The sequence below is a fragment of the Bombus affinis genome, chromosome 1 (assembly GCF_024516045.1).
Source record: "Bombus affinis isolate iyBomAffi1 chromosome 1, iyBomAffi1.2, whole genome shotgun sequence".
Classification (NCBI taxonomy): domain Eukaryota; kingdom Metazoa; phylum Arthropoda; class Insecta; order Hymenoptera; family Apidae; genus Bombus; species Bombus affinis.
This window is the reverse complement of record NC_066344.1, coordinates 9,049,933-9,075,462: the sequence shown is the minus strand read 5'-3', so window position 1 is coordinate 9,075,462 and position 25,530 is coordinate 9,049,933. Positions and strand designations below refer to the sequence as shown.

The window sequence follows — 25,530 nt, the reverse complement described above, 5'->3', positions numbered from 1 at the left end:
TTTTTTCCTTTTCCAGTAACGTGCTTTGCTTTTAAGCGAAATGGGAAAAGGAATGGTAATTCGCGTCTAGAAACATTTAGTGAGCCACAATACCCTTCCATTTTGTTTAGTACACATTTTACCTAGAAACACACTTAGCCTGGAGGACAGCGAAATTTATATACTATGTCGCATTATTAATGATTCTCAAGAGCTTTTGGATAACATAGTATAGAGAGCTCTAATAATTATTAAAAATAACATAAAGTAAATTTAGTTTTTATAAGCGACGTGTACGTAAAGTAGGTTGCAGCAAAATTGTTACACAATTCAAGATAGAAGTTTGTATTGCAATATACATTGTACATATCTGTATTATCTGTCTGCCATATTTTTACATCGATAACTTCAATTAGTTCAGTTTCGCTTAAAACAACAATTCTGAGATATTCGACATACATTCTTTAATTTAAAAATTCTAAATCGCTCGAGAGAATCTTGGAATTTGTCCGTCGTATGTTCATCTATAGAAACCTTACGTGTTTTATATTTTGGTATTGTTCCCCCTTTGTTGATATCTTGTGCTGCTTTTTATTGTTGGACTTCTTTCTTTGAAATCGTATCGCTACATTATTTTATTACTAGACTTTTTCTTCAGCTGTTACTGTGATTTCGTCCTTACATTAATTTTCATTGTTAGAATTTCTTTTTCTTGGAAAGCTAGCTTTTGTCCTCGTGATATTATTGTTTTCCTGAATGCGGAAATTTTTCAAACTTTCAATTCCATCACAGTAGGGTGCACCCTAGGAACATACTATCAAGAGGATCGTATGGTGACAGATCTCTTTCCATCATCGATCTGGGATGGACATTGTTGGGGCAAGTACTACTGAATAAACATAGGATAGACGTCAAAATTTATACTAACTTGATATGATAAGGTTTCAAAACTTTAGTTGGGATTACATGGATAGTTAGGGCCATATACCATGGATTTAGTTCAGTAATATCAAAATGAAGAATGCTGAATATAGTTTTAGATATTCATTGATTGATACAACGATGAGCACGAAGGTGTCGGTGTCGTTGACCACACAACCGCACCGTAAATAAATTTCGAGGATTCTGATAAGGTTCTCGGATTGTCGGTCTTTCCTACTCTGTTAATACTGATATGTTTTACACGGTTCACCGCAGTTTACAGAACCAGAGGAATTTCCACGTCTATCTCCATGTCCATTTCCATGTCTATTTTCACGATTATTTCCATGATACTGATGGCTGTCCAACAGAAGTTCTGCATTTCAACAAATTGTGAACCGTCATTGCATTGTATTTTCAGTTCCACATTGATATCATGAACATTCGATATCATGAATAGGTACGAAATAAGTTAAACGTAGCTAAGAGCAGAGGCTAAAACAATCGTGAGGAAAATTCGTTGTCGAGACTGGTACTGAGATGAAAAATAGTGTGATAATAATAAGTCAGATTATAGCAGAAAAAGATGCCATGTAATAAGACAACTTTCAAATTCTTCGCAATTTTTTGAACCTGCACTTGTATGTTTTCGTAAGATTATTCTTGCGTGTATGTATCGCAATATTGTATAGTTTTAGACTTATTATCTGAGATATTTTACGATTATTGTTGTTCCATGCGAAATTCATGAGCTATTTCACGCTTGGTTGCGAAAATAGCCTGTCTAGTTTACGACTGGCAAAGAAGATTCGATAAACTGAATATTGAATGTAATTTAAAGTTTCAGAGTAATAAATTTTAAACTATACTATACTAGAGATATTTAAATCAAAAGTAAAACGTACTGATAGAAGAAACTACAGTACAAGTTGAATTCAATCTTTTTTTCATCATGCTAGAAAACTAAATCGACAGGACGTAGCAGCTGATCCCAGCGATAAAGCTAGTTTTCGGTGACTGGTACGTTTTTCTCTTATCGAGAAATTTATTAGCATTGACTGACGGTAGAAAATCAATATCAATGTCCACTTAAGCTATCAAGCGACCTATCCCACGAAGAAAAGTACTTTCACGTGTGAATTCTCGATTTGCAATTTTGTCCTTCTTATTTTCTTAAACATTTTCTACGAAACAATCTAGAAAGAAAGGAAAAGAAAGTATAAACATAAAGAAGGTATAAATATTTTCTGGAAAATTTAAGTATCTTTCAATGAAGGAAATTCTTCGATGGATTTCGTGCCACTTCAAATTTAATACCGTTTCTCACACTAACACAATGAACCATGTGCCACGGAGGAACTTGAACAAATTCGCAATCAGTTACACCTGACTTCCTTGTACACCCGCTGTCCTTCTCTAATTTCCATGTCTGTGATAGAATTCCCAAGACCGAAGTACATAAGAACGTCTTTAGGCGAAAATCTGGGTCGAATGGAAATTTTCTCTTGACAAATTCCATTTATTCACAGCTTTATCCTTTCGAATTCAACTTTGATAAAGTTTTAGAAAGGCTGACGCAGACGACCCATTTGCTACGTAGTTCCGGTGTTGATCGTTAATGACTATCAGATCTCTCGACCAACGAGACTAGTCCTCGAAAATAGAGAAGCTTCTGCGGAAAGCCTACCAAATCCTTAATTTTCTGCTTCATCCCTTTCATCTTACCGGTCGTAAATCAGTTTGGGATGACACCGAATATTCCGTTGCTGCTAATACATTTAATCATGAGGAATTGGGGGAAAGGCTTCAGGATTACGGACAAATTGCATCTTGTTGCATTTATATTGGTACTGCTTTTTAAGGGGAAGCTTTTTTAAAGACACATTTAAATATTTGTATAATCCTCCGTTTGTATATTTCATATTATTTCTTATAAACTTATAAAATATTAAAATTTCATATATTTGCCATATAAATTTACTATAGGTGTACCATTAGCCGCGAGAAGGCATCATGGATCATAATCGACAAATAGTAAGCACTATTCACATACGATAAACAGGATACAGATTATCCTGACATTGAATTTATCTATTCCTTGTACATGTACTATTACATGATCGCAGAGATAATTAGGTGAACGTTTGGTAAATAGATAGTCAACGACTTATGAAATGTAAGAAGAATGTGGAAAGAAAATAGAAAAAGACAACTAGGTTGTATAAATTGCAGCACCCTGATTCGGTTCCGTCGGAAAGACCAGATCGCCCAGCTTGAACTCGTCTTTTATCTCACATCGGCCGATCTCCTCTTTCAGCTTATCCACAAATTGAGAAACCTTGTTTTTCGTTGTGATGGCCACTATGCAACCACCCCACCTATGTAAAATCAAATTACACGATCGTGTCATTTTATTAATCTCACCATGTATTTTACAATATGTGCGATGAAATTGATGTAAAATGAAATTGCAACGTGAAATTCGTTCTCGATAATCAACGAATTTGTACGTCCAAAATATTGCCAATGACATTGGATGTTCCATAATTTGCGCTTGGGTTGCGTGCCATCGCGTTGTTAAAGTAATTTCTTTGAAACACACTACGTTGGCAAACACACCCATGAATCGATCTTTTTTTATCGAGGTGTATATTCGACACCGTAAGTTTATGTCTTTTCATCAAAAGTTAATGTCATCAAGACCTTATATCCTTTTTTTCTTAAAAGAGAAATTAAAAAAAATATTGAGAAAAGAAGTTTGATGTAGATAAAATGTACGCGATAGAAAATTTGCTTTTATTCTGAACAAAAACGTAATAGTCTTTTAAAGTCATTTAAGTGCTCTCCGATATAGAGAAATTCATTAGATTTTCATCGCAAAACGATTAACCCATTCTTCCGAGTCGGTTTCTGGACTCATTTTCTTTTATTTGGTTGCGTTCCAATTTCAATTGGCAAAAGTGTGGTTATCGTGGATGGAACTCGTGGGTTATAATGAAGTTCATAACTGATAGAGTTTTAAGGTGTGCCACGAACTTTTAGTGGTCATCACTCGGTTAAAAAAATCGAACAAGCAGGAACGGAGAATATTAAATAAAAGAACTTCAAAATTGGTACTAAAATTATGAAGTTTCAATGAAAATCCAATATCTATTTATAGATCCACAATCTCCTTAATTTGAAGTCATGAAACATAGTTCTCGACTCCTATCTGATGTTATCCGAGCTCATAAATTCGACATGTAACTTTGAACTGTCTTCTCGGTTTCATTTTCTTTGATCATCCAATTTAACCGCCACGAATAATACATATAAGACATATCGTATCTACCATTCTATATGCTAAAATTTCATTTACAACTGGTACACATGACGCGACTGTTATCCGAGTTCAAAGTTCCTCTTACCCAGCTCCCGTGAGTCTTGCTCCGAATGCATCGCATGCCATAGCTTTGTCGACGAGCGAGTCAACGTTGGGATGGCTGCACTCGTATAGTTTGCGCAGACTGGCGTGGCTGTTGGACATTAGGTTGCCTAGCTGTCGTAGCTTCTCGTCTTCTGTAATGGCACTTTCCTCGCTGATACGCTGGAATTTGACCACTCTGGCTGCCTCTAAAATGCGTACGAAATCATATGGTGGTTCAATCGATTGAAATTTAATAATCGTGCCAACAATGAATACAAGTGGATGATAGGCTGTGCATGTGCATTCGTAATCGAGAGTACACGTTACTAGAGCGTGTTATATTGTGTGCTTCGTGAACAGAAGTTGTTTAGGGAAACATAACGAGACTGGTGTGTCGTATGGGCATTGCTTCTATTATTATATTCGCGGTGAACGTATGAAATTCAATCGTTCGAAATAACACGATAAAGAGCAACACCATTATTCATACGAGAATAACGAGCGATGTAACGAGTCTAATTCCAGTGGAAATACTCTGGAATTTTCATGGAAATTTTCTACTGGAAGCTAAACGACTTAATTTTTGACTTAATTTTAGTCATTCGATTTAGTACGGTATGATGTTTCGTGATATTTGGTTTTGTTTTTGATTGTGCTTTCTATCTGTTTGTTTGTTGGTATTCAAAAAGAAATTTGCCCCCCGGCTAGCGACAGCTAACTTTGATCGTTGGATGAGCGAAATCTGTGGGCAAAAAATCTGGACGGATACTGCGAAAGGTTTTCCGCGTGGTTTTCGTTGGGTTTCCAGGCCAATAAATTCTATGGCTTGAGCCGAATACGGTTGGTTGCAAATAAATGGCGGTCACAATCGATAAACTGTCGTTGTGAAAATTTATCGCTTCAGGAAGAAATGCATACGAGTGATACTGTTTCTCCCAGCTGGACTAACTATTTTTTGATCCCTTGGTAAGCATAAGCAGTGTAATCTCACTGTTTGTTGTTTGTTTGTTTTCACTAACTTCGCAAAAACTAAAGGTTGACAAAGTTTTCTGGATTTGAGCGAAATCTAATATTTGACTCTTTCATCATTTATGAGCAATGTTAAATTATCGTTTCTTCGATAAATAAGCGGAATTTGCATGTATGAATTATTCTGCTGAAAATGCGGTTGAAATTAAGCGAGAACTTTCCTAAGAAATATTATGGTATAAATAAGACGTTGTTTGCCAAGAGAAAATTCTTCTGGAATCTTTTCAAACTAATAAATATGAGTTTCACGAAGAAGCGGAAAGGAAAAATATTGTATATATTTCCTAACCAGCACGCAACAATTTTATCATAGACTTTGTCACCTTGATACACATGAAGGGCACGCTGCTTCAGTTTAAAAGGTTGCGCATCGCCAAAGGATTGCACCGACGATATTTCTCGGAGCCTCTCGTTTGTCGTGTCGAGGCTCTTGCTGATCTAGAAAAGCAACGTATATGGCTATCAATACTGAACTAAAAAATCGCTGATTTGAAAAATATTTGTCTTAACCATCATAAAAAATTTAATGAATTTTAAAAGAATAAGAAGCAGTCGATATGATATCTTATGTCTACTATATTTTTTTTAGCGGCGGTAAAGTTGTTCTAATGACATAGCGTTTAAACATCGATTCGATATTATCATTATCTCTGTTATTTCAATTGCATACCTCGTTCAAAGTATATGGCTCTTCGTGGAGGTCGGTTGTTACAACAGAGACCATTTCATCTTCACTCATACCAAGACTTTCCTGGACATCGATTAATCTTTGTACACGTTCCCAAGGTTTGTTCCGTTTCTTTGCTATCATCTATAAACGTATGTGATAGCTTTACTTAGAAGAAACTCAGATCTCTTAAAATTTTTTAAGTAGAAATATCAGAAACTTTTTCACAAACTGAGAGAGAGAGAGAGAGAGAGAGAGAGAGAGAGAGATACATAAAGGATTAATATAAAAATATAAAAACAATTCAGACTGTTCTTGTAATTTTGATATTATCCCTGACGAAAAGACAAGTTACGTGTAGCACATCGCTTGAGGTCGCTTAACAATTATAAATCTTGATTGAGATGAAATTTTATTCATTCCTTTGAAACTATGTCCGAACGAATCTTGGAGTGTTTATTGTCATCCAGAATCAATAAATATATCAAGCGAATACATTTTCAAATGCCTCTGTATTCCCTCTATAATCATTCATTATTACCACTGTATTAATTACTTTATTTTTAACATCATAAAATTATTTGCTATAGCATTCAATTCATGGTAACTTAATCGGCTTCGTCATTAATTAATAACATGTAAATCTGTCTGTTTCAACAAAACGATAATTAATCATTATTCAAATCCACAACTGTAGATGGCACGTTACCTGCGCTGCCAATCGACATTCCGCAACTCTTAGATTATAATCCGTTGTGGAGGCTTTGTTGTGACAAGCCTGACTGTGCGCTATTACGAACACTGCGGTTTTCGGTAACGTGACGTCGGTACCACGCAAGGGGTTGAACTCGATTAGCATTGCAGAACCTTCGTGGGTATTAATAGGTATTAGTATAAATATATTCATAGCTATAAATTACACAATAACAATCAAGCTATCAACGATTTCCTCTGGAAATGAAGAAACAATTACCTGCCTTTCCGAGGAACGCGATCGCTTGATCCATTCCGCCACCCTGAGTGCCGATATATCTCTCAGCGCTGGCGCTGATGGTAGCCAACTCGCGTTTCGGCAATTGGTACTGTAATAGAAACGATTTTGTTGTTTGAAAGTCGTTATATTATTTTTAATTCGCACCCATTGCACGAAGAACACGAAAGTAAATATCTCTGAACTTTGAAAATATTTCTTAAACCAGTGCTACTTAATCATTGTCTGTAGGGGTAGACATTAGGTTTTCCAAGAGTAAACAAATCGGTAACGGTGCATGGAGGTATGCATGTACATACGTACGTAGTAACAACCGCCTGTCCTAAAAAGGAGAATTGCGTTTCGCAATAAAACGGTTAACAACAATCGCTAAACGACATTACGGTTTACTAGCCTATAGCCCTACCGCAAGTGTCTATCTCCTACTCTGCTTTAATGTATGTGACATCGTTAGATTGCCGAGATTGCCCTCAGCTCTGCCCGCGGGCATCGGCGGGTGCCCGCGTGAAAGCCTGTTGAACTGCACTGCGGCCTAAATACACCTTGTAATTGCGGAAATGACAGAGAAATCCAGGACTGTTTCGACTAAAAGAGCAAATTTGTCCTGTTCTTGCCGGTTGAAATTTGCGCGGCGGATCGCTAATTAAATTTGCTTTCGCCTTTAAGATAAGATCCACGAGTATCCAGGAAAATAAAAAAGAATAATATCATGGAAATATTAAGATAAATAATAATACACAGATTTTCGTGTTTGATTCTACTTTTTTACGAGTTTCTATCGTCTGGGTAATTGACGCTGAAACAGAGAACGAATCGAATCTGTAGTTGTCGGTGGCACTTTCAATTTCCAACCATTCAAAGAGAGAACCTTTTTTAAGTGATGAAAGAACGAAACGAAATTCCTTTCATTCAACGAACTTTTCAACACCGTGAAAATTTTTTTTGCGGACTTTTTTGTAGTCGCTATTATAGTCGTCATACGTATATGGTGAAACACGTACGAGAGAAATCAAAGGAATTCCGTATAAAAACTATTCAATTTTCTAAATCCTCTTTGACGGAAATCAAAGCGTATTCGATTTATTGGCAACGCAGAACCCTAGCAATTCATTTTGCTCACATTCGCAATATCCACCGGCGGTATTGGCAATACCGTTCAAATATGGTGGTATGTATTAGGGAATCGATTTCGTAGCGCAGAGTTCTAGTAGTCACATGTAAAACAATCCGCAAATAAGACATGCGCTTGTGGCGACGGAAGCGCGGGTAATGGGGCGGAAGGTATTAGACATTCTTGAGACATTCCTTTCGGAAACACTGCACGCATAATCTTGAAGGTCAGTGAGCGCCTCGTGCTCATGACTTCGTTGAAAGAGACATTAGGGTCCAGAGAACTTTTCTCATCGATCTTGCAAGTCTGGAGACATAGAGGAAGGAATAGCAAGTAGGAAAGAGAAAGACTAAGGGAAAAGAATGATGTTTCTCTTGGCAACGAGGGAGCAGAACAATGAGATTTTACTTATCTCTTGTACAAAGGCGGACCGAAATGTCCTCTTTTTCCACCATGTCTATAAGCAAAACCATTGCAGCGACAACGCGTCGGGATAACTTTGCGTGCATGTATACGTGATTTAATCATAACGAACCGGCTGAATCCGGAACGTGACACTGATACCCCGTGCAGCCTGTTAATCACGTAGCTTTATAAATTGCGATTCTCGGCTTTGAAGCACTTAGGCTCAAAGTTCCTTACTTTTTCGCTAAACATCCCTTGCTTTGAAGGCTTTTCCTTTTGTCATATTTATGTTTCATGGGTATTTTTTTCTGTACTATATACATATTTATTATTTGTTTCGCCTTTTCCATACTTTTGATACATTGCAGAATTAAAAAATTTTTTTAATATAAATCTTTTCTATAAATCGTCTATCATTTGCATTTTGCATTTTCGGATGTGAAACATCGATTATAATTGTTCCTCTTCTCTACGTAAATTTCATACACGAGCTATCCCTAGAGACGTGTAATTATCGTCTGTTTCATACCAACGTTTGAATTGTTCTAACAAGAATGCAGATTAGATATTTATGTATAACAAACATGGTTTATATTCTCGTTATGTCCACACAATTTCGTGATTGGTAACAAGTGTTTATTAATCCTGAATGCAGACTATAAAACGTTATGTAAATCATCTCCTATATCTATCGTGTTGTTTACTTTTGCATCAGATAAAAATTTTACACGAATATTTCCAACATAAAGCGAAACAGATTGTCTACCTCTATAAATCTTTCATGAAGGATATTTTGGATGCATGATATTGGACGCAACTTAGGTCATCCTAAAAGTGGATTACTTCACTGTGAGAAGTGAGAAATATTTTAAGCATTTCCTAAATTGCTATCAACGTCAGGATTAAATTTAGAGGAACAAAATTATTCGAAGAATTATTATTATGGACGACGATGAAAATGTTGATAGCATTGTTCTTTAGTTAAGGTTATTACGTAATTAACCGGAGTCTTGAATTATTTGTACAAATAAATGAGAATTTTAGTAGTGACGTATGCTATAGTTAGTAGAAGAAAACATACAAAACTTTCGAAATATATCCTCCAATATTAGAATAAAATTGTTATGAAGGCGATAATACGTTTTGTCTATTATTGCGGTAAGTATTATCGGAAAGAGTCGACAGGATAAGCTTGAGATATAACTTTTTCCTACAAATTCCGCCAAAATCTTTTCCAGCCATTTCATTTCGAAACTTACTTAGAATATACTTTTCTTTACAAAGTTTCAATGACGTTCGTTCCAATTTATACAAGTTAAACATACTTTCATTGTTTCTACATTACAAATATATTTTTAACTTTTTAGTGGTTCTCGTTCGAATGAAATAAGAGGATGTAATTTGAAAATATATAGAAATATCACACAAAAATTGGAATAGCTGAAAAGAGCACTCACCTGGCTTATATGCACAGTCACAAGAACAGCGGCAGAAACTAGCGCGCTAGAGCTCGAGAGCCCTGAATTAGGAGGAATGTTACCCCAAACTGCAGCCAAGATTCCCGAAGGTGCACATTCCTCTGGGATCACTTCAAGAGCTCCTTTCACACCGCAGAGGAAATATTTGTACCAGTCTGGACCACTGCCGGCGTCCTTGATGCAAACACTACGCAGGAAATGTGAATTTATTTCTCTTTTCGCAGTTATCTTATAGCTTCACCCATTTCTAAGGTATTTTCTTCTTTGGATAAATTAGATAAAAAATGCTGCAGTATAAAAAACATGGAAAGTTTTTTTTACAAAATCAATATTAAAAAATTTATATCGGAAACCTTACAAATAACAAATAAAATATATTTAAAACATTGTTGCTTAATAATATTTCGTGCCAGAGTTTTTAATGTTAATTTTACCGTAATAATTCTCTACTGCAGGATGAAATACGTTTAGATATTTTCCCGATGCTTTTTACTGCCACTTTTGCGCTGCCAAATTTTACATTTATTTTTTTCGCGAGGATTAGTTCCTTTTACAACAATGTTTGCAAATCTCACGGATTTCTGCATACATATTTCCATGACGTATTCATAAGGGTTGAAAAAGATAATAAAGGGTAACAAAATCTGCACCATAAAAATGAGAGAATTTCTCAGCTTCGTAGTATTATCCTTTTTTTTATTTACATTACGACGAACTTCATCTTTTTCCTTTGGCTCGGAAAACCGTGGTTATTATATGCGAAAATTGCTTCTCCTGGATGCTCAACGGTGACACAAAGATTAATCGAAGACTACAAGTTGCGGTCGGTTGCTTCTTTTTTCTAAATCTCATTACATACATTCAAATTTCATGTCATTACAGTGAAATATACAGTCGTTGCGTTAACAGAAAAGATATTTTCTCCTACCACGAACCGCAGAAACAATTTTCTCGAATGATTTATGTTCTTTAATTCGCGTAGAAGTATGTTTTTATGTCAATACAATTTTGTAACTATTCTTAAGTTTATAATAAGTAATATTTTATTTTATAATGACCGTAAAACAAATCATGCTGTTATGCGACTTAGAAGACCTAAAATTTAAAATATCGGCCCCATCGTTGATGCGTTACAAGGACCTCAATTTGCTCAAACAATTGTATTTTCATGCGTAATAGACTGCAGATAATCGGCAACAATTCCTACATATGTAATACATAACAGCCTTGAACCCTTTCCATCGTTTTATGGAACTCGTCGTATTTCACAAATATTTCCCTCTTGATATTTACGGATGCAAACATATATATCGCTCACCACTCTTTAGAAATAAATTGATCGCGCGAATGCTAAGAGATGTTTCTGACAATTTACTTTTTAACCTTGCGTATAAAATGTTTGGTTTCATCTACCACTTTCATCATTGTAAATACAAAAATAAAGATACGACCTCAATATTCTACAAAGTCATGATTTTCGTTCAAGAGAGTGGAATAAAACTGGAAATTTTGTTCGGGTATCGCTTTACGATTCATCCATTTCTGCATTTCTGGTCTTTCACCGTTCGTTCCAATAACACCTTGACGGTCCACCGAATCTATTCTGATCGTACTCCGTTTAATAATTTCGCTGATCGATCAGCGATCGAAGACATGTCCTGCAAGCTTGTCTAACCGTCGCGATTATCCGGAAACTTCTTGGAAGGCAGCGGAGATTTTCAATTGACGGCCGCTAAACACGATGCAGCTAATGAAATTACGTGGCCGGCTTTATCGTCCTACCTTTCATTTCATTGCGGCCTCTTTAATCCAACGTGGCCACGTTCTCTACCTTTCCGGCAAATTAGTTTCACGTCCGACCGAATGCCATTTATTTTTGTCCTCGCGAGAAATATCCCGCGGAAATTTCTTACGATGAAATTCCATTCTGAAGCTGTGTACGGAATTTTGTATTACACCGTATTCATTCGGTAATTCGTAAAGCAATAGCGGAATGAGAGTGCGTAATTGATATTTCGATTTGTGCTTAGAATAATTTGAAATTTTGTTCCTCTTTGGGGGCGGGGGACTATTTGTTACCCCGATAATGTTTCTAGCTCTTAGTTTATAAAATCATGATACCAGGCATAGTAATCGATTTGAGTGAACATTTTGTCAGAAGTCGGTGTTTCTTTTATGTATATCCCCACTTAAAGTATTCTTTACGTGTTCGCGTTAAGTAGGAAACTCAGAGGAGAAGGCGATAAATTTGCAACTCGACCCTAAATCGTGTTTCCGGAAGCGGAATATATAGCAAAACACTTCAATTACTTACAGCCTTGAAAGCTTGCGATATAATAAGTTTGTCTTTCGTAGTAGAGAATCGCGATATTTCTTGCTAATGGATCCATGCGTATACAAGTTGCACTTTGAGATTACACGTTACGATATATCAGGTTGTTCACTTGCAGTAAAAATAGAAAATACAGGGAAACTCAAGAAACTTGCATCACCTATTACAATACTCTACGTAAAATAAGATAGACCTTCAAAACTTGTATGATACGTAAGATTTTCTTAGACTTCCAATTGAAATTTCTTTTGATGGATACATCACGATTTTTACTCACCTAACGTCTTTGAAATTGCACTGGAAATATTTGTATTTCGGGTCTATATTTGTAAGACGAATGTCATTGCCCTTCGAGAGTGCTACAGCAACGAGTATATCTTGTTCAATGGCCATCGGGCAAACAGCATATCCACAGTAATCGATGTGTTCGCCAATTAAATTAACTCTACGACAGATGATCAAAATAACCGCAATTACTTGGAGAAATGGAAGTTCGATATCTCTGCAATTATCTATTGAAACGACAGTGAAAATAACTTTGCTTCGCCGTTAATAAATTGCTTACAACATATATATTACAATTTGCAGATAATTTGATCTTAATTAACATATAAACTATTGATTTTAAAATTACAAAATTTACCTTCCCGGAACTCTGACGAAAAACGAAGGTTTCACATTGTACGTCGACTGAAAGTGATCAGTCAAAATATTCAGTCTCTTCGATAGTTGCTCATCTGGTTGCAAAATGGGAACTCGTTCTTCCGATTCCACGCTGCATTCCCTATTCGTGTTGTGCGACATGCCTGGAACAAATTCACAGAATGATTTCACAATATGAACTATATGGAACGACGCACACGTGTTTGTTAAAAAGTGCTTCGTTTCCGGTGAAGTTTCATTGCTTTGTTGCCGAGAGACGCTGAAGGAAAACTGGGAATAGAAGTTTTATGGTCGCAGCAAAAAAGTCGATTTGCCGACTACTCGATCGAGCATCGGTCGTATAAACAAATCCGAAATTTTATGTGAAAATTTCTACCGAAACGGATTGCATCGTGAACATTATCATCACGGATGAAAATGGTGAATGAGGTCACTCCGCCATTAATGTAATTACGCTGTCGCAGAAGATGGCGAGCTCGTTGCGCTGGTCTATCTGTCCTAAGCAGTGAGAACATGACACCAAAAGTCACCATAATCCGTTGGCGAAGGTTTATTTTATCGAGGTTAAATTACGTAAACATTTGGAAAATTGAACGTGATCTATCAGTTTCAAATATAAAGTGGATATTTGGATCCTTCATACATATTTATAATCTTCCGTATATTATGTCGAAATATCGAAGAAACATGTAAATTTGTTAAAAATAATGTTCATAATTTATTTCTATTGGCAATTACAAGCTATGGAGGAGAACAATTTATTTATAATTTAACCATCCACGTACTCGACTAGCAATAATTACGTTCCCAACTTACTAGAGTAAAGTAATCGTTACTGCAGAAGCATTTTAGAAGCATAAACGTATGCAAATATCTCCGTGTCTCTTCTTTACCGAACAGAAATTACAAAATGCTTTCAATTTTTGAACCACTCTGTTCTGTCAATCGATTTAATGAATCGACTTTAAAATTTATATAGCTTATTTTTAATATCCACTTTCCGTATGAGTTGTCCGATTAGATAACATCGAAACTTACTATACGATGTTTCTACGTCACTGAATGACTAACTGCTAATGTTTACAGCTTCTGTACAAAACATTTGTTGGAATATTTTTGTGATTCTATTTCGGTACATCATTGTAATTCATGTTTCATAATTTCTACAACATTATCCGATTTACTTCAAGTTTTATACATATCCATGAGAAAATTGAGAAAATTAAATTACCTATATTATCGTGTCCTGCATAGCAAGCTTCAATGTTTTCCTAATTGCATATGGCGTGGCACCAGAGATCGAAGGAAGTTTAAAAGATCGAGTCACGAGAGTTCGATATATTTAACCTGTTCGAGCATCAAGGGATCTGATCCACGCAAGCACAGTACTACGTCAAAAGTTAAATGATAAATTTAAAGCGAGCGATCGACAGGATTCGGCTTGCTTCGTGTGTTTTCGTGTAACGTTTTCGTGTAGCGTTATTGCATGTGTGACGTTATCCAGTTATCTACGTTTGAAATTTATGAATAGTACAGTGAAAGATTGTATGTAAGATATTTTACGAAGCAACTGATATGTGTGGCGATCTAGCGATAAATTAATTAATTGATACTTCAACGCGTAATGTAAGTAGTGTAATTCTTTTTGTGAGATTTACAGAAATCTGCCTTACATTTTAATATACGCCATCACCACTACTTTTTTGAAGTACCTTGGTGAAACAGAGTTTCCGCGCTACATATTTAACATAACCAACTTCGTTGGTATATCAATATTTATTCACAGCAGTAAAAAATTCTTGATTTAAGCCATCTTTTGTATTTAATCCGCAGCCAATATGCAAGAGATTTATTATAAATTCTTAGTAGATGTTGTTATTAATTAATATGATGCTACTAAAATTTCTGTGATATTTATGTTCGACGACAAAGTTGTTGAATATGAATCTATAATTGATCTTCATTATCGGTTTAACTTTGATTAACCGTAGGACGTTGATAGTAGTTTTCGTTTATTCTGCGAAAGGCACCACTATGCAGTATCTAGTACATTGATCGAAACACATAGTATTATAAAATAATACTATGTAGATGTAATATGTAACGTTGGCAAAATAATTATTATATGCTGATTTAAAAATCACCCGATGTATTTTTTTCAATGTTTGCATTAAGAAAAAGTTTATGAGCATATGTATGTATCTGTAGATATCATACATATGCTTCTACGTGTTTGTAAATGATATAGTGCCGGTCGCTGCTGCATCAGCTTTTCGTAGAATGATGTAAGTAGAATGGTACATGTTCTTATAACAGAGTTCCAAATGAAAATACCGATATGTATGGCAATAATAAGACACACGTACCTGTTATTATACCCACTGTTTCAGTTTCCAAAACGGCAATTTGTCATGTATCGTAGTGGCTTAACCGTTGGTTGATTAAGGTACAAAGTATTGCCGTAAGTGTCGCCACTAGCATGTGACCACAGGCACTACCATGATCATGTGACCGCAAATAACTGTACGTGGTGTATGGTGTCATGGCGGGTAATTCGAATCTATTTTTAAATCGAATATTGTAATACTATGGTATACTATTAGTACTATTAGATCTTCGAAACAAAAGCTGCTCATCAATACAATTGTTAGAGTTATAGATTAATAATAATTCACTGGTTTATATAACAGTAAAAGTTAACGGTATAATAAATACGTACAAGTACATTTTTGTAAGATGAAAATAAATATGGATGAATCGTAACATAGAATTAAGGTTCTAAATTTTTCTGTTACATAATTGAAGGATTCTTTTATCAGTTTTACATCATTTTTGACGTTATCGACTTGGCATAGAATAACATCACAACGCCACTAACGAATGGAATTAAAACTAAATGAGTAGAAAGTTACTACATGGTAATGAGTATGAGATATAAGATGGTAACAAGTATCAACCGAGTTAAAATTGGTAAACTTATCGGTATGGTAGGAATAGAATATGTAGTAAGAATGATCTGGTACAATAGGAATGGTCTTTACCATACCTCCACTTAGGTATTTCTTCCATCTTTTTATAGATGTCCGGTTTTATTTTTCAAATTCAGTATTACGTATCATTCGTCACATCGTACTTACAAAACAAAAAATATTGTTTCCTTTATCGCGTCTGTTTACAGATATCTCCTAGTATCTTATGATATCACACTAAATAATTATTTTTCTGTTACAAATTTTTGATTAAATTCTACGGTAATTATAACACAGGAAAATTTAATCTTCTCATCCTGCAGTTTCATCCTATAAAATTTTCCTCGCTATGTACTCTTCTTTCTCGAGGATACTTACACCATCGTCTTTCAATCTCGTGAGTTTTTCCTAACGTTTATCTCGCGCACACACACTTAGAAAAAGGTACAGGAACAAACGTCAGTTTAATTCGTATTACTTTCCTCATAAATCTGTCGGGATTCGCGAGCATAGAAGGGGAAGGGGAGCAGAGAGTCCACAGGGGTAAACGATATAGTGTCGCATATACCGCGAAAGGTCTAGCTATATACGTCTATGTACACAGTTAGCTTCGTTCCACCGGTGGTAAGGGGCTTGAAGATAGAAGCAGAAAACGGGAGAGGTCTCTTTTCTTTCTCCAGTCCGTTTCATTCTCTGCCCCTTTACCTCGGTTCTCCTTGAGCCGTGGCTGTACCGATTCCAGGCAGTTTTTGCTGAAACATCGCGCCGTTGATCCGGCATTTTCCAGGCCGCTTGGTTTATCGCTCGGCCTGATCCCTCTGTTCGTACCGCGGTGTTACAAGCCCCTGCAATCGATGTTTTCATCCCATCTTCCTTACTCGACTTCGTCTCCCTGTGTCCTACCCTCTTACTTATCCACCTTCTTCCAACCGCCCCCCCCCAGCCGGCGCCCGTTTTCCAGCAGCGATTCCATAGTTTCTCCTCTCTCCGTATTTCTCTTTATCTTTCCCTTTGCTCCCACCGCTCCGTCGGCCCTTCCAAGATAACCGCCGCCATTTGTCTCTCGGTGGCGGCCTGTACCGAAGCTACACGCGGCGATGTAAAGCTACCTACGATCTTCTGACCGTACACCAGAGACCTGGATCCGTTGCTGGTTCTGGAAAAGGGGTCGATTTTTCGTCGCAATCGTGACTCCATCCCGGATAAAAATAACGAGTTTGGGATATCTATGTCGCGTTAGGAGAATTTCATTGAGGAGAATTGGATTGGTATGTTGGTCGATCAGATGAATTTATGTCTCTCTGTTGTGAGATTTTCTTTTTCGTTAGATTTTCGTTATTCGTACGAAACCAGCGATTACGTCGTGAATAGTAAACGTTACTACTCTCTAAGGAGATTCAACTTTCTATATCGTCGTCTCTACTTTTCTCCTCTCTTCTATTTCTTCCTAAATTACCTGTGCGTGGATATATCATTCAATGTTTTGCTGTTACGCAACATTGATAAACTTTCTAGCTTATAACGTCCCTATGTTACCTTCTTCTATATCGATCAAGAGTGGCGTCCGTGTTTTTGATTTCAATTTTATCGCATTATATATTGGGTCGGTAACTAAGTGATTGGGGATTTTGTCATTAGATGGCATTGACAAAATCCGCAATCACTTAGTTGCCAACCCAATGCATACGCGCGTATGTCGTGCGTTCATTGATTTACTTATACGTATGTTTGTATGACTATACGAAGTGTACCACTTTGAGGCTTGAAAGAGGCTTAAAGCTGAAACTGCGAGATAAGTTCTACGATCTTCGCTCGCACAGAAAGTTGCTGTTTTATCATACTAATACGTGTAACGACTACACTCGATCAAAGCAACCGTTTCGATCGTTTACATGCTGGTCCTAAGAACCGAATCTATAAAGGAAAGTAAAATATTTCTGTCATAGAAACACAACGAGACACGGTAAAAAAGGGTGCTGCCTAAGCTCTAAGGAGGGTGCCGAAAAACAAGCGTCGACTTTGTACATCTATTTTCAATCACGTTCAGAGACGATAAAAGACTTTGGTGCGCGCAATCGTGTACTATCTTTCGGGCACAGGATTTTGTTTCCTGTGCCGCGCGCGGGTTCACCGCTGCGCGAATAAACACGCCGGGGACACGCGATCTGATATTCAATATCCTCGGCTTTCCCCTCGGGAGAGTTTGCCGGGATCTCGAACTAGCATACGTCGTATCCAGTTTCCGCGTGTCTCCAGCCCGTCGGATATAATAGGTACATTTTTCGATCTCTCAATATCGTCTGCTTGAGAAATCCATGGCCGCGATTCAATCTATCCGATTGTTAGAAGAGAAGTTCCACTTCGCGTGTAGGTCTTATTCAACCTTGTACCTTTCGTTCTTCGCGAATGACAGCAATTTCAAATTACGAACGTAAATAGTCCAACTACGTCGATTCGAACGCCGAACGAAAGATTTTAACATTTTCTAGCCGAAGCTCGGAATTGCGAATCGCGGAGATTTTTTACGCTCGAAAAACACGTACGTATTTCCCGTTCTAACAAAGTTCTGAAAAGATCCGATCCCTGGCTGCCGTCCGAAAAAAAGGTTCACGTCAATGTTCGGATGACTTTCTTTCAAACGAGGTGTCCATCATCGTTGTTCTCCGCGACGTATGCCGGCAATTCCTTCGGGAACAACGGGTGCAGATAGAAAGTGGTCGATCCGGTGGATCCCAGTTGTCCATTAACTCGCCGCCCTTTAATGCATCGTCCAGACTGGCGGTAAGCTCCACGGTGTTTTGACACTCGTCGACGCGTGACGCTGCCCGTTGTACGTTGCCTGATCCATTTTGCAGCGCGATTTATTTGCGTCACCCCTCTTCTACCTCCCTTCCTCCCTCCCTCCCTCCCCCCGCCCCCCTCTATATGTTCACTCTGGCGTAGAATCGTGGTGCGATAGAGAAACGTGCTCGTATTTCATCGAAGATACTGGAAAAGAACAGCAGAGGAGGAAAGACGATTCCGGAAACGGACGAAGTGCTGCCATCCCGCAAGATGTGTGGCTAGAACCGGAAACGCGCGTCCAGAGGGTATAAATTGAATCGGGGCTGCGCATCCGACGCGTAAATGCGACTTCGCACCCGCCCTTTAAATTCTCGATGCTGCACGCTCCTTTCCGTCGTTCAATGCAGCGATTTGGACAACCATTACGGACCGGAAAATGCCAATAATTTCGACCGACAATCGACAATCATCGAGTTCCCTCCCCTTCGGTCACTCTGTTCTTTCTGCTCTCTAAATCAAATAATTTCGATCGTCAAGGTCAGAGTTTGATCTTTGCGAACAAGCAGTTATCAATAATAATTACGTAGAGCATTTTGACTTAACTTGCATCGAGGGATTCGTGTCTCGTTCCATCGGTTCAAACGTGTCTTAAGATCTGTACATTCTCGACCAAATATCTTTTAATCGGAATAACGTTCAATCCTGAGTTTCGCACCTCTTAGATTTCCCACCGGGATAGCCAATATCGAATACAAACCAGGAACACGGCTATTGAAATTTCCTTAGCAAGTCCCTAATACAAACATCGGAGGACAATGCGGAAAAGCACGAAGAGCAAGGATCGTTCGGACGTTTATCGGACACGGTGGTCCGCGGGATCAGGCCTCAAATATTCTCGTCCGGGTTGCGGTAACCTGTGGCTAGCTCTCGGCTTAGATACACGGAGCTTAGATCCGCCTTGGCTTTGGTTCGGGACCCTCGCGAAGGCGATACGTCAACGTCATAATGGGGGTCATAAATCCGGCTCGCACGCGCCCAAACCTTGCACACGGAGACCGCACGCGGACCACGGCCGCAACCGTCCATAATCCGTCCGCGTGTCCCCGCTGCCTCTGTATGCGCCTCCAACTTAGTTTGCACGCTGACTTTGTTAGATACCGTTGTGTTCATCCATCACCGACGTCACCGATTGCCCATGGATATTCACGAAACCTGACGCGTAACGTGGGAATGTTTCGAATCCTACATATATCTGTGTAGTTTCCACGTTTATGCTTGCTTATGACTATCCTGTTTTCGGTTGGCAACATTAATTATCTGCTAAAATGTACGTGTAGTTTTTTCGTGCATCTTCACTTCGCAGAATTTAAACTAAGATTCGACAGAAATGTGGAAAATACTAGTTGATTAGATCGATCTAAAATTAAACGATTAAATAGTAACCATCGGAAGAAATTGAGAATTAATTTAAACTTTAATAGAGATCGTCGTCACCTTCGCGTTATCGTAAACGTCGAGATAGTATACGAAAAAAATTAGGAAAGTACAATGTATGGTATATCCCCTGTCTTTTCACCCTATTTTTTCTTCGTAAAAGGCTATAGATCTTGATCTCGATCGCGATACATTTTACGTGACATTAACGGATCCTATCCTTTACGATTCAAATCACTTAATAACTAACTTAGTCCCTTAATTATTAAATCCGCGACCCTTTACGACCCCTTATCGTTTCCTCTAGTCGCTCGATACAAAAAAGGAGAACCGCTCTGCACGCCTCGATCTTGTCAAAGGGAAAATTTCTTTGAAAGTGCTCGTAACATCGCGTCGAATAATCTCGAGTTCGAGCACGCACGAGCGCCGTATATTTCGCGGTCGTATCGCGATTCATTACACCGTGTTTAGATAATTAATAAAGCGCGGTCTACGTAAATAACGTGGCGGGTATCGCGGAGATCGGTCGAGTCGGCAAAAGTAATTTCGTCTGGTGCGGCACGGCGTGGCGCGGCGTTTCCTTCGCCGTTTTATCGCCCGGCGTGGCGGCGGGGTTGTGAGCGTGTTTCGTGTTTCATTCGCAATCAGCAACGGTAGCCAGCGGGCCGAACGGTGTGTCGTTGATGGCGGAGCGTAAGCGGTGGCAGTAACCTGAAAGTTATCGCGCGGCCAACAGGGTCGTAACGAGCACACCGCGTAGAATGCAGCTTACCGGTCGAAGGGACGACATTCTGCCGCGCTGTTATGGCCACTAAGGCTTGTTTACACTGACGTTGTCCATCGTGATAATACCGACGCTGCGATCGCGCCCAGATACTCACCCTGCCTCCAACTCGCCGCGATTTCCTTCCGTTTCTTCCTTTTTCCTAGTTCCGCTTTCATTTCCTGATAATCGTCGACTAACAGGTATAAATTACTCCATTAAGCACCGGTTTTCAGAAAGAGCTAATCTAAAATGCTCGCAATTTTTAAAGACGTTTATTGATTACGCAAGTTGGCTGTAAGAAAAGAATTTCTGTACATTAAATATCAAAGATCATACGTTAAAGTTAAACATTACAATTTTTAGATGGTAGCAACGGGCATATGTCGAGGTAGTACAAACATCAATTTCTCCTTCAGGAAATTTGTTTTTTTAAACGATCGTAAGTAGATTTGTTCCATTACTTTCATGGTTCTGTCGGTTTTTCCTCGTTGATTTCAGCTCTTTTTTCCTGGGAAACGATATATCTATTTAATATCGTTTAGAATCTCTCGTATAATTTCTAACTACCAACAAGAGGAATTTTGTTCACATTATTTAACAACGTTTTCGTCGAAGTAATTATGGTAGGAAATAAAGATATCGAAGAATGGAGAAGCGTATTTTAAAACGCTGTGCAACCACTGATACGTCAGCTTGGAACGATCAGGGATGCCGTACGCGTCGCTCGTAATCGTGTGAATATTATTTTTGTCCCGAGAGTTTTAAACCTTTTTAGTATGCAAACAGACGGTTCTCGAGGCAATATAACAGTGACGTTGAGGGTTGAAAGTCGCGGAGAATGTAGATGCCGACCGACCGCGTACACAGTTACACGGGGCGTCGCTTTTTACACGCGACCGTTTAAATAAAATCGTATTAGTTACGACGCTCACAATTTTCACCTGTTCACACGATCATTTTTCCTGTCGTTTTTTTTTACTTCCCTTATACAAATCGTTTAATTATTCACGTTAGAAACGGAAGATTTGTTGGTTTTATCGGTCTTCGATCATTGTCACTTAACCGAACGAAGAGAAGCCTTTTCTAGTACGAAGAAAATTAAACGTAACTTCTGTAGCTTTATTGAATCTGTCGAGTTCGTATGAGATGTTATTCAATGCATCGATGTTCGATATTCCAATAACGGAATAAACTCACGATTGTTACTATTTTCCTCTAGTTTATAATTTAAACATAGTCAGGTAGGTATAGCCTTAATTTCATTATAGCGAAATTGAATCTAATGAATACGATCGTGCATTTATACCATTATAAACCGTTTTTAGTGTGGTATAAAAATCACAAGCCGTTGCACGTTATATTTATTCTTTTAAAAAATGAATAACCACCTTCGAAAGATTAGCATGGCTGGTTCGTCGCAACGTATACCTATTTCTCAAATTAAAAAGTGCATGAAGTTAAACAAGTGGAATTAAATGTCCCATCGTCACTCGAGACTAGATAAGAAGCAGAACAATTATTTGCAGTGATTAAAAGTAACAGAACTAATACAGGATGGTCGAATAATATCGAAATGGAATATCGGAACAAAATTCGGATAGAGTAAAACTCCAGTTATTGCAACATCCAAGGGATAAAATTAAAAAAGCATGTCAATTTTCTTCATTTTATAGTCGACCAATTTGACATCCATTTCAGTCACTCGCAAAAGAGATACAGATATGCAATATATCGAAGAAGCTGGAAAAATTGCGATTCCGCAGATTTGTCATTTCGTTACCATTAGTACCGTGTCGGCGACGTGGAGCGTCGCAGCGTCGGCGCTGACAGATGCATGGAATTTTTCTGGAGTCCTTCCGCGTCTCCAGGATACGAGTAACGGACGTCATGATTTCCCAGGGGTCGCGGGCTTCCCGTACATTTTCATACGAATGCGTGGCGGTTCGCCCATCCCGCTGTCGAGAACGGTGTAACTAGGCGACTGACCGCGGAATTTAAATGCCATTATGAATATTTTTCGCCAGGGCTGACTGGTGTCTTGCGAACGAGAACGGAAGATACGCCAGTCGCTCTCGATTTTCATACGAATTCGCGCCTTTATGCGCCGGAACATCGTTCGCGTGGTCGTGAAATATGCATTCGATGCAAAGGGGACGTGTAACCGGCTGGTTTTTTCAACAAATATACACGGGTTCGTGAAAAATACAGTTTTTCGTTTTGTTACAATTTAAAAGAATTCTATTTGATCACCGAATTAAAATTGTTCGAGAGTCGTAACGTTCATGAAAAATGAAAAAGTTTCCTCTGTAACGATTTCCGAATAACCCAATTACTTCAATTACTCCGAAATCGAAGCGAATAAATAGTCGATCGCGGTGGTCGAAATCAATCAGAAGACACGGCGAGTAAGGGGGATAGCGAATAGGGTGATGCGAAGGACGTGAGAGGAGCGTGCAGGGGAGTGTCGTCTCCTCAAAGACGACGACAACGTCGACGACGAGGACGACACTTGCTGGTCGCCAAGAGCAACGTAGCAACAACCCCGTTTAGTACTCTCGGCGTGTCTGCGCCGTAGAGAGTACAGAAACGCCGAGATGGTAACGACGACGACGACGACGACGACGACGACGACGATGTTAGTAGTAGTGGTAGTGGGACAAGGAAACATCGACGACGACGATGGTGATGGTGGTGGTGGTGGTGGTCGCGATGGTGGTGGACGAGATCCAAGCGTGAGGCGCGCGAGAGAGGGTGGAAGAAGGGTGGCTAAAAGGTGAAGAGTGGGGTGGCAGGATGCGGGACGGCTGGTTACGGTGGTGTTGCGGGGTGTCGAGGGGGTGGTCGAAACGGAGGGGCGCAGGAGGCAGACTCGAAGGACGGGAGGGAGGGCAAGGAGGTGGAGGAGGGTTGTCTGGGTGGTTGGTTGGTGATGCATTGCGCGAACTCCCCGCGGCGAGGTCACGTGACTCGTACCCCCGGCCTATCATTGATCGCTCCCCGGAGAAACGTCGGACACACTGTGCCCACCAAGCATTGTACCTTGCACCTTACCAGCTTTCCTACCGGCACATCTTCGGCGGCGGGGATGCGGCGGAGGGATTCCAGCCGTTCCATCAGGAGCTCCCTCCGGCTATCTAGCTGCTCTCCGTGATCTTACGCTTTGTCCTTCCTTCGTTCCCCGTGGTCTCGGTAATGCTGCTCCTTTTTCGTCGAGTCCGTTACGGACACTGGCCAACCTATCGCTGCAAAAAGGGGATGATTCGCCTTTTCTATGGAGTGCTCGTTCGACAACCTTCTAGAGGAGTTGGTGGAAAGAGGAAACTTTAAGTCGGGAGGTTTGTTGAATGGGGATACAGGCAAATTCCGAGATATTTTGCCAAAAAAAATTGATATTGCACTTTTGTTTGTTGTAGATCAGCAGGCATGTATTTGACGTACGTTAAGATACAAATTTAATATAATCTGCTGTTCGCTCCACTATGCCTGCAACTGTTTTACAACCTCCTTGTTAGAAGATCAAGTCATAATGCGTCATGATGAATTACGAGCCGTATTATAACCGGAAGATTTAGATATACGGGCATTGCAGAGTGTCACCGACGCATTACCCACTAATATCTACGTACCCTTACTTAATCGAAGATTTTCAAATTTCTTTTCGCGATAAAATATCTTAGGACCATTGACACCGCGATCTGATATTTTTAAAAACTTTTCAAAGAACCTAAAGAATCTTCAGATCGAAGTCTCGAGACAACGAGAAAGGAATTACTCGGCCGATAGTTCGCGGTACAATTACCAAGATCTCTCGTAACGAAACAGGTGCTACAAGCGGCAAGAAATGCACCATATTAATTCCTCCGGTAGAGCAGCCTGTCTTTACACTGGAGTCCCGTGTTCGATCGTGTTCAGCGGTAGGAAAAAGTAGTACACGTGCGAACGGTTGGCAAAACCGTCGATCCGTCAGTTCGTACGCGCGTTCCTTTTAATTGAACCGCGGATTCGAGGAAACGCGAGACGCCGGCACGTCACGGCATTACTCGTGTAACCCTTTTCAAGGAAGACGATGGAGCCAGTTGCGACTAGGATGGGAATTTCTCGATGTTGGTAGCTCGACAAGAAGACTCGTTGCTGGAAGGAGTAATCTCGTGTCTCTTCTTGCCGGCGACTAGCATCTCGCTTTCATATTTTCACCGTTGGGAACGTTGCCCGCGATCGTTTCCGGCACTTTCTTACTTGAATGCGATAAAAACGTAAAAGACGCGCAATAAAAATTATATGAAATCCCGCAAGAAAATTGCAACGTTCGCATCGAATTGCTTCGTGTCACGACACACGTCGTTTCTTTCTAATTAGTAACTCTGTCGAAATACTTCTGAAAAAAAAGGATAAGGTGATTTAGAAGAGATGCAATTAAAAACAGGTACAATCGAAGGTAATCCGGTAGGCTGTTTGCTATTAAAACGTAATAACACGAGTACAAGGGATAATATTCTCGTAACACTCTCGTGTAACAACCTCGAGGCTTTGATCGTCGTGCGAGTAGTTGAAAGTAGTCGACGCGACTCAATCTTCCAGACTAATTAGTAAACGAT

The 25,530-nt window shown here is 39.1% G+C and overlaps 1 protein-coding gene and 1 long non-coding RNA gene across 7 annotated transcripts in view; one reads left to right on the top strand and one right to left on the bottom strand.

The window, feature by feature from the left end:
* Positions 1-2,790: 2,790 nt before the first annotated feature.
* Positions 2,791-15,461, bottom strand: LOC126920283 (N-acetylgalactosamine kinase). Of its 4 annotated transcripts, none has more exons than XM_050730420.1 (10): positions 15,349-15,461; positions 12,963-13,125; positions 12,597-12,764; positions 9,967-10,174; positions 6,976-7,084; positions 6,712-6,869; positions 6,006-6,146; positions 5,659-5,773; positions 4,308-4,512; positions 2,791-3,278 (listed from the first exon to the last, which is right to left on the bottom strand). In XM_050730420.1, the coding sequence occupies exons 2-10, from the start codon at positions 13,121-13,123 to the stop codon at positions 3,113-3,115; spliced, it is 1,431 nt and encodes a 476-aa protein (XP_050586377.1). In that variant the 5' UTR covers positions 13,124-13,125; positions 15,349-15,461; the 3' UTR covers positions 2,791-3,112. The 4 variants fall into 4 exon arrangements, with proteins under 4 accessions (XP_050586377.1, XP_050586372.1, XP_050586387.1 ...); XM_050730415.1 differs by lacking the exon at positions 15,349-15,461 and adding an exon at positions 14,214-14,417; XM_050730430.1 differs by lacking the exon at positions 15,349-15,461 and adding an exon at positions 13,799-14,029.
* LOC126920475 (uncharacterized) overlaps positions 14,476-25,530 on the top strand; it is a 145,573-nt gene continuing 134,518 nt past the window's right edge. For all 3 annotated transcript variants that reach the window (XR_007711972.1, XR_007711970.1, XR_007711971.1), the window contains exon 1: positions 14,476-14,608. This is a non-coding gene — a long non-coding RNA (uncharacterized LOC126920475). The remainder of the gene's footprint in view (positions 14,609-25,530) is intronic.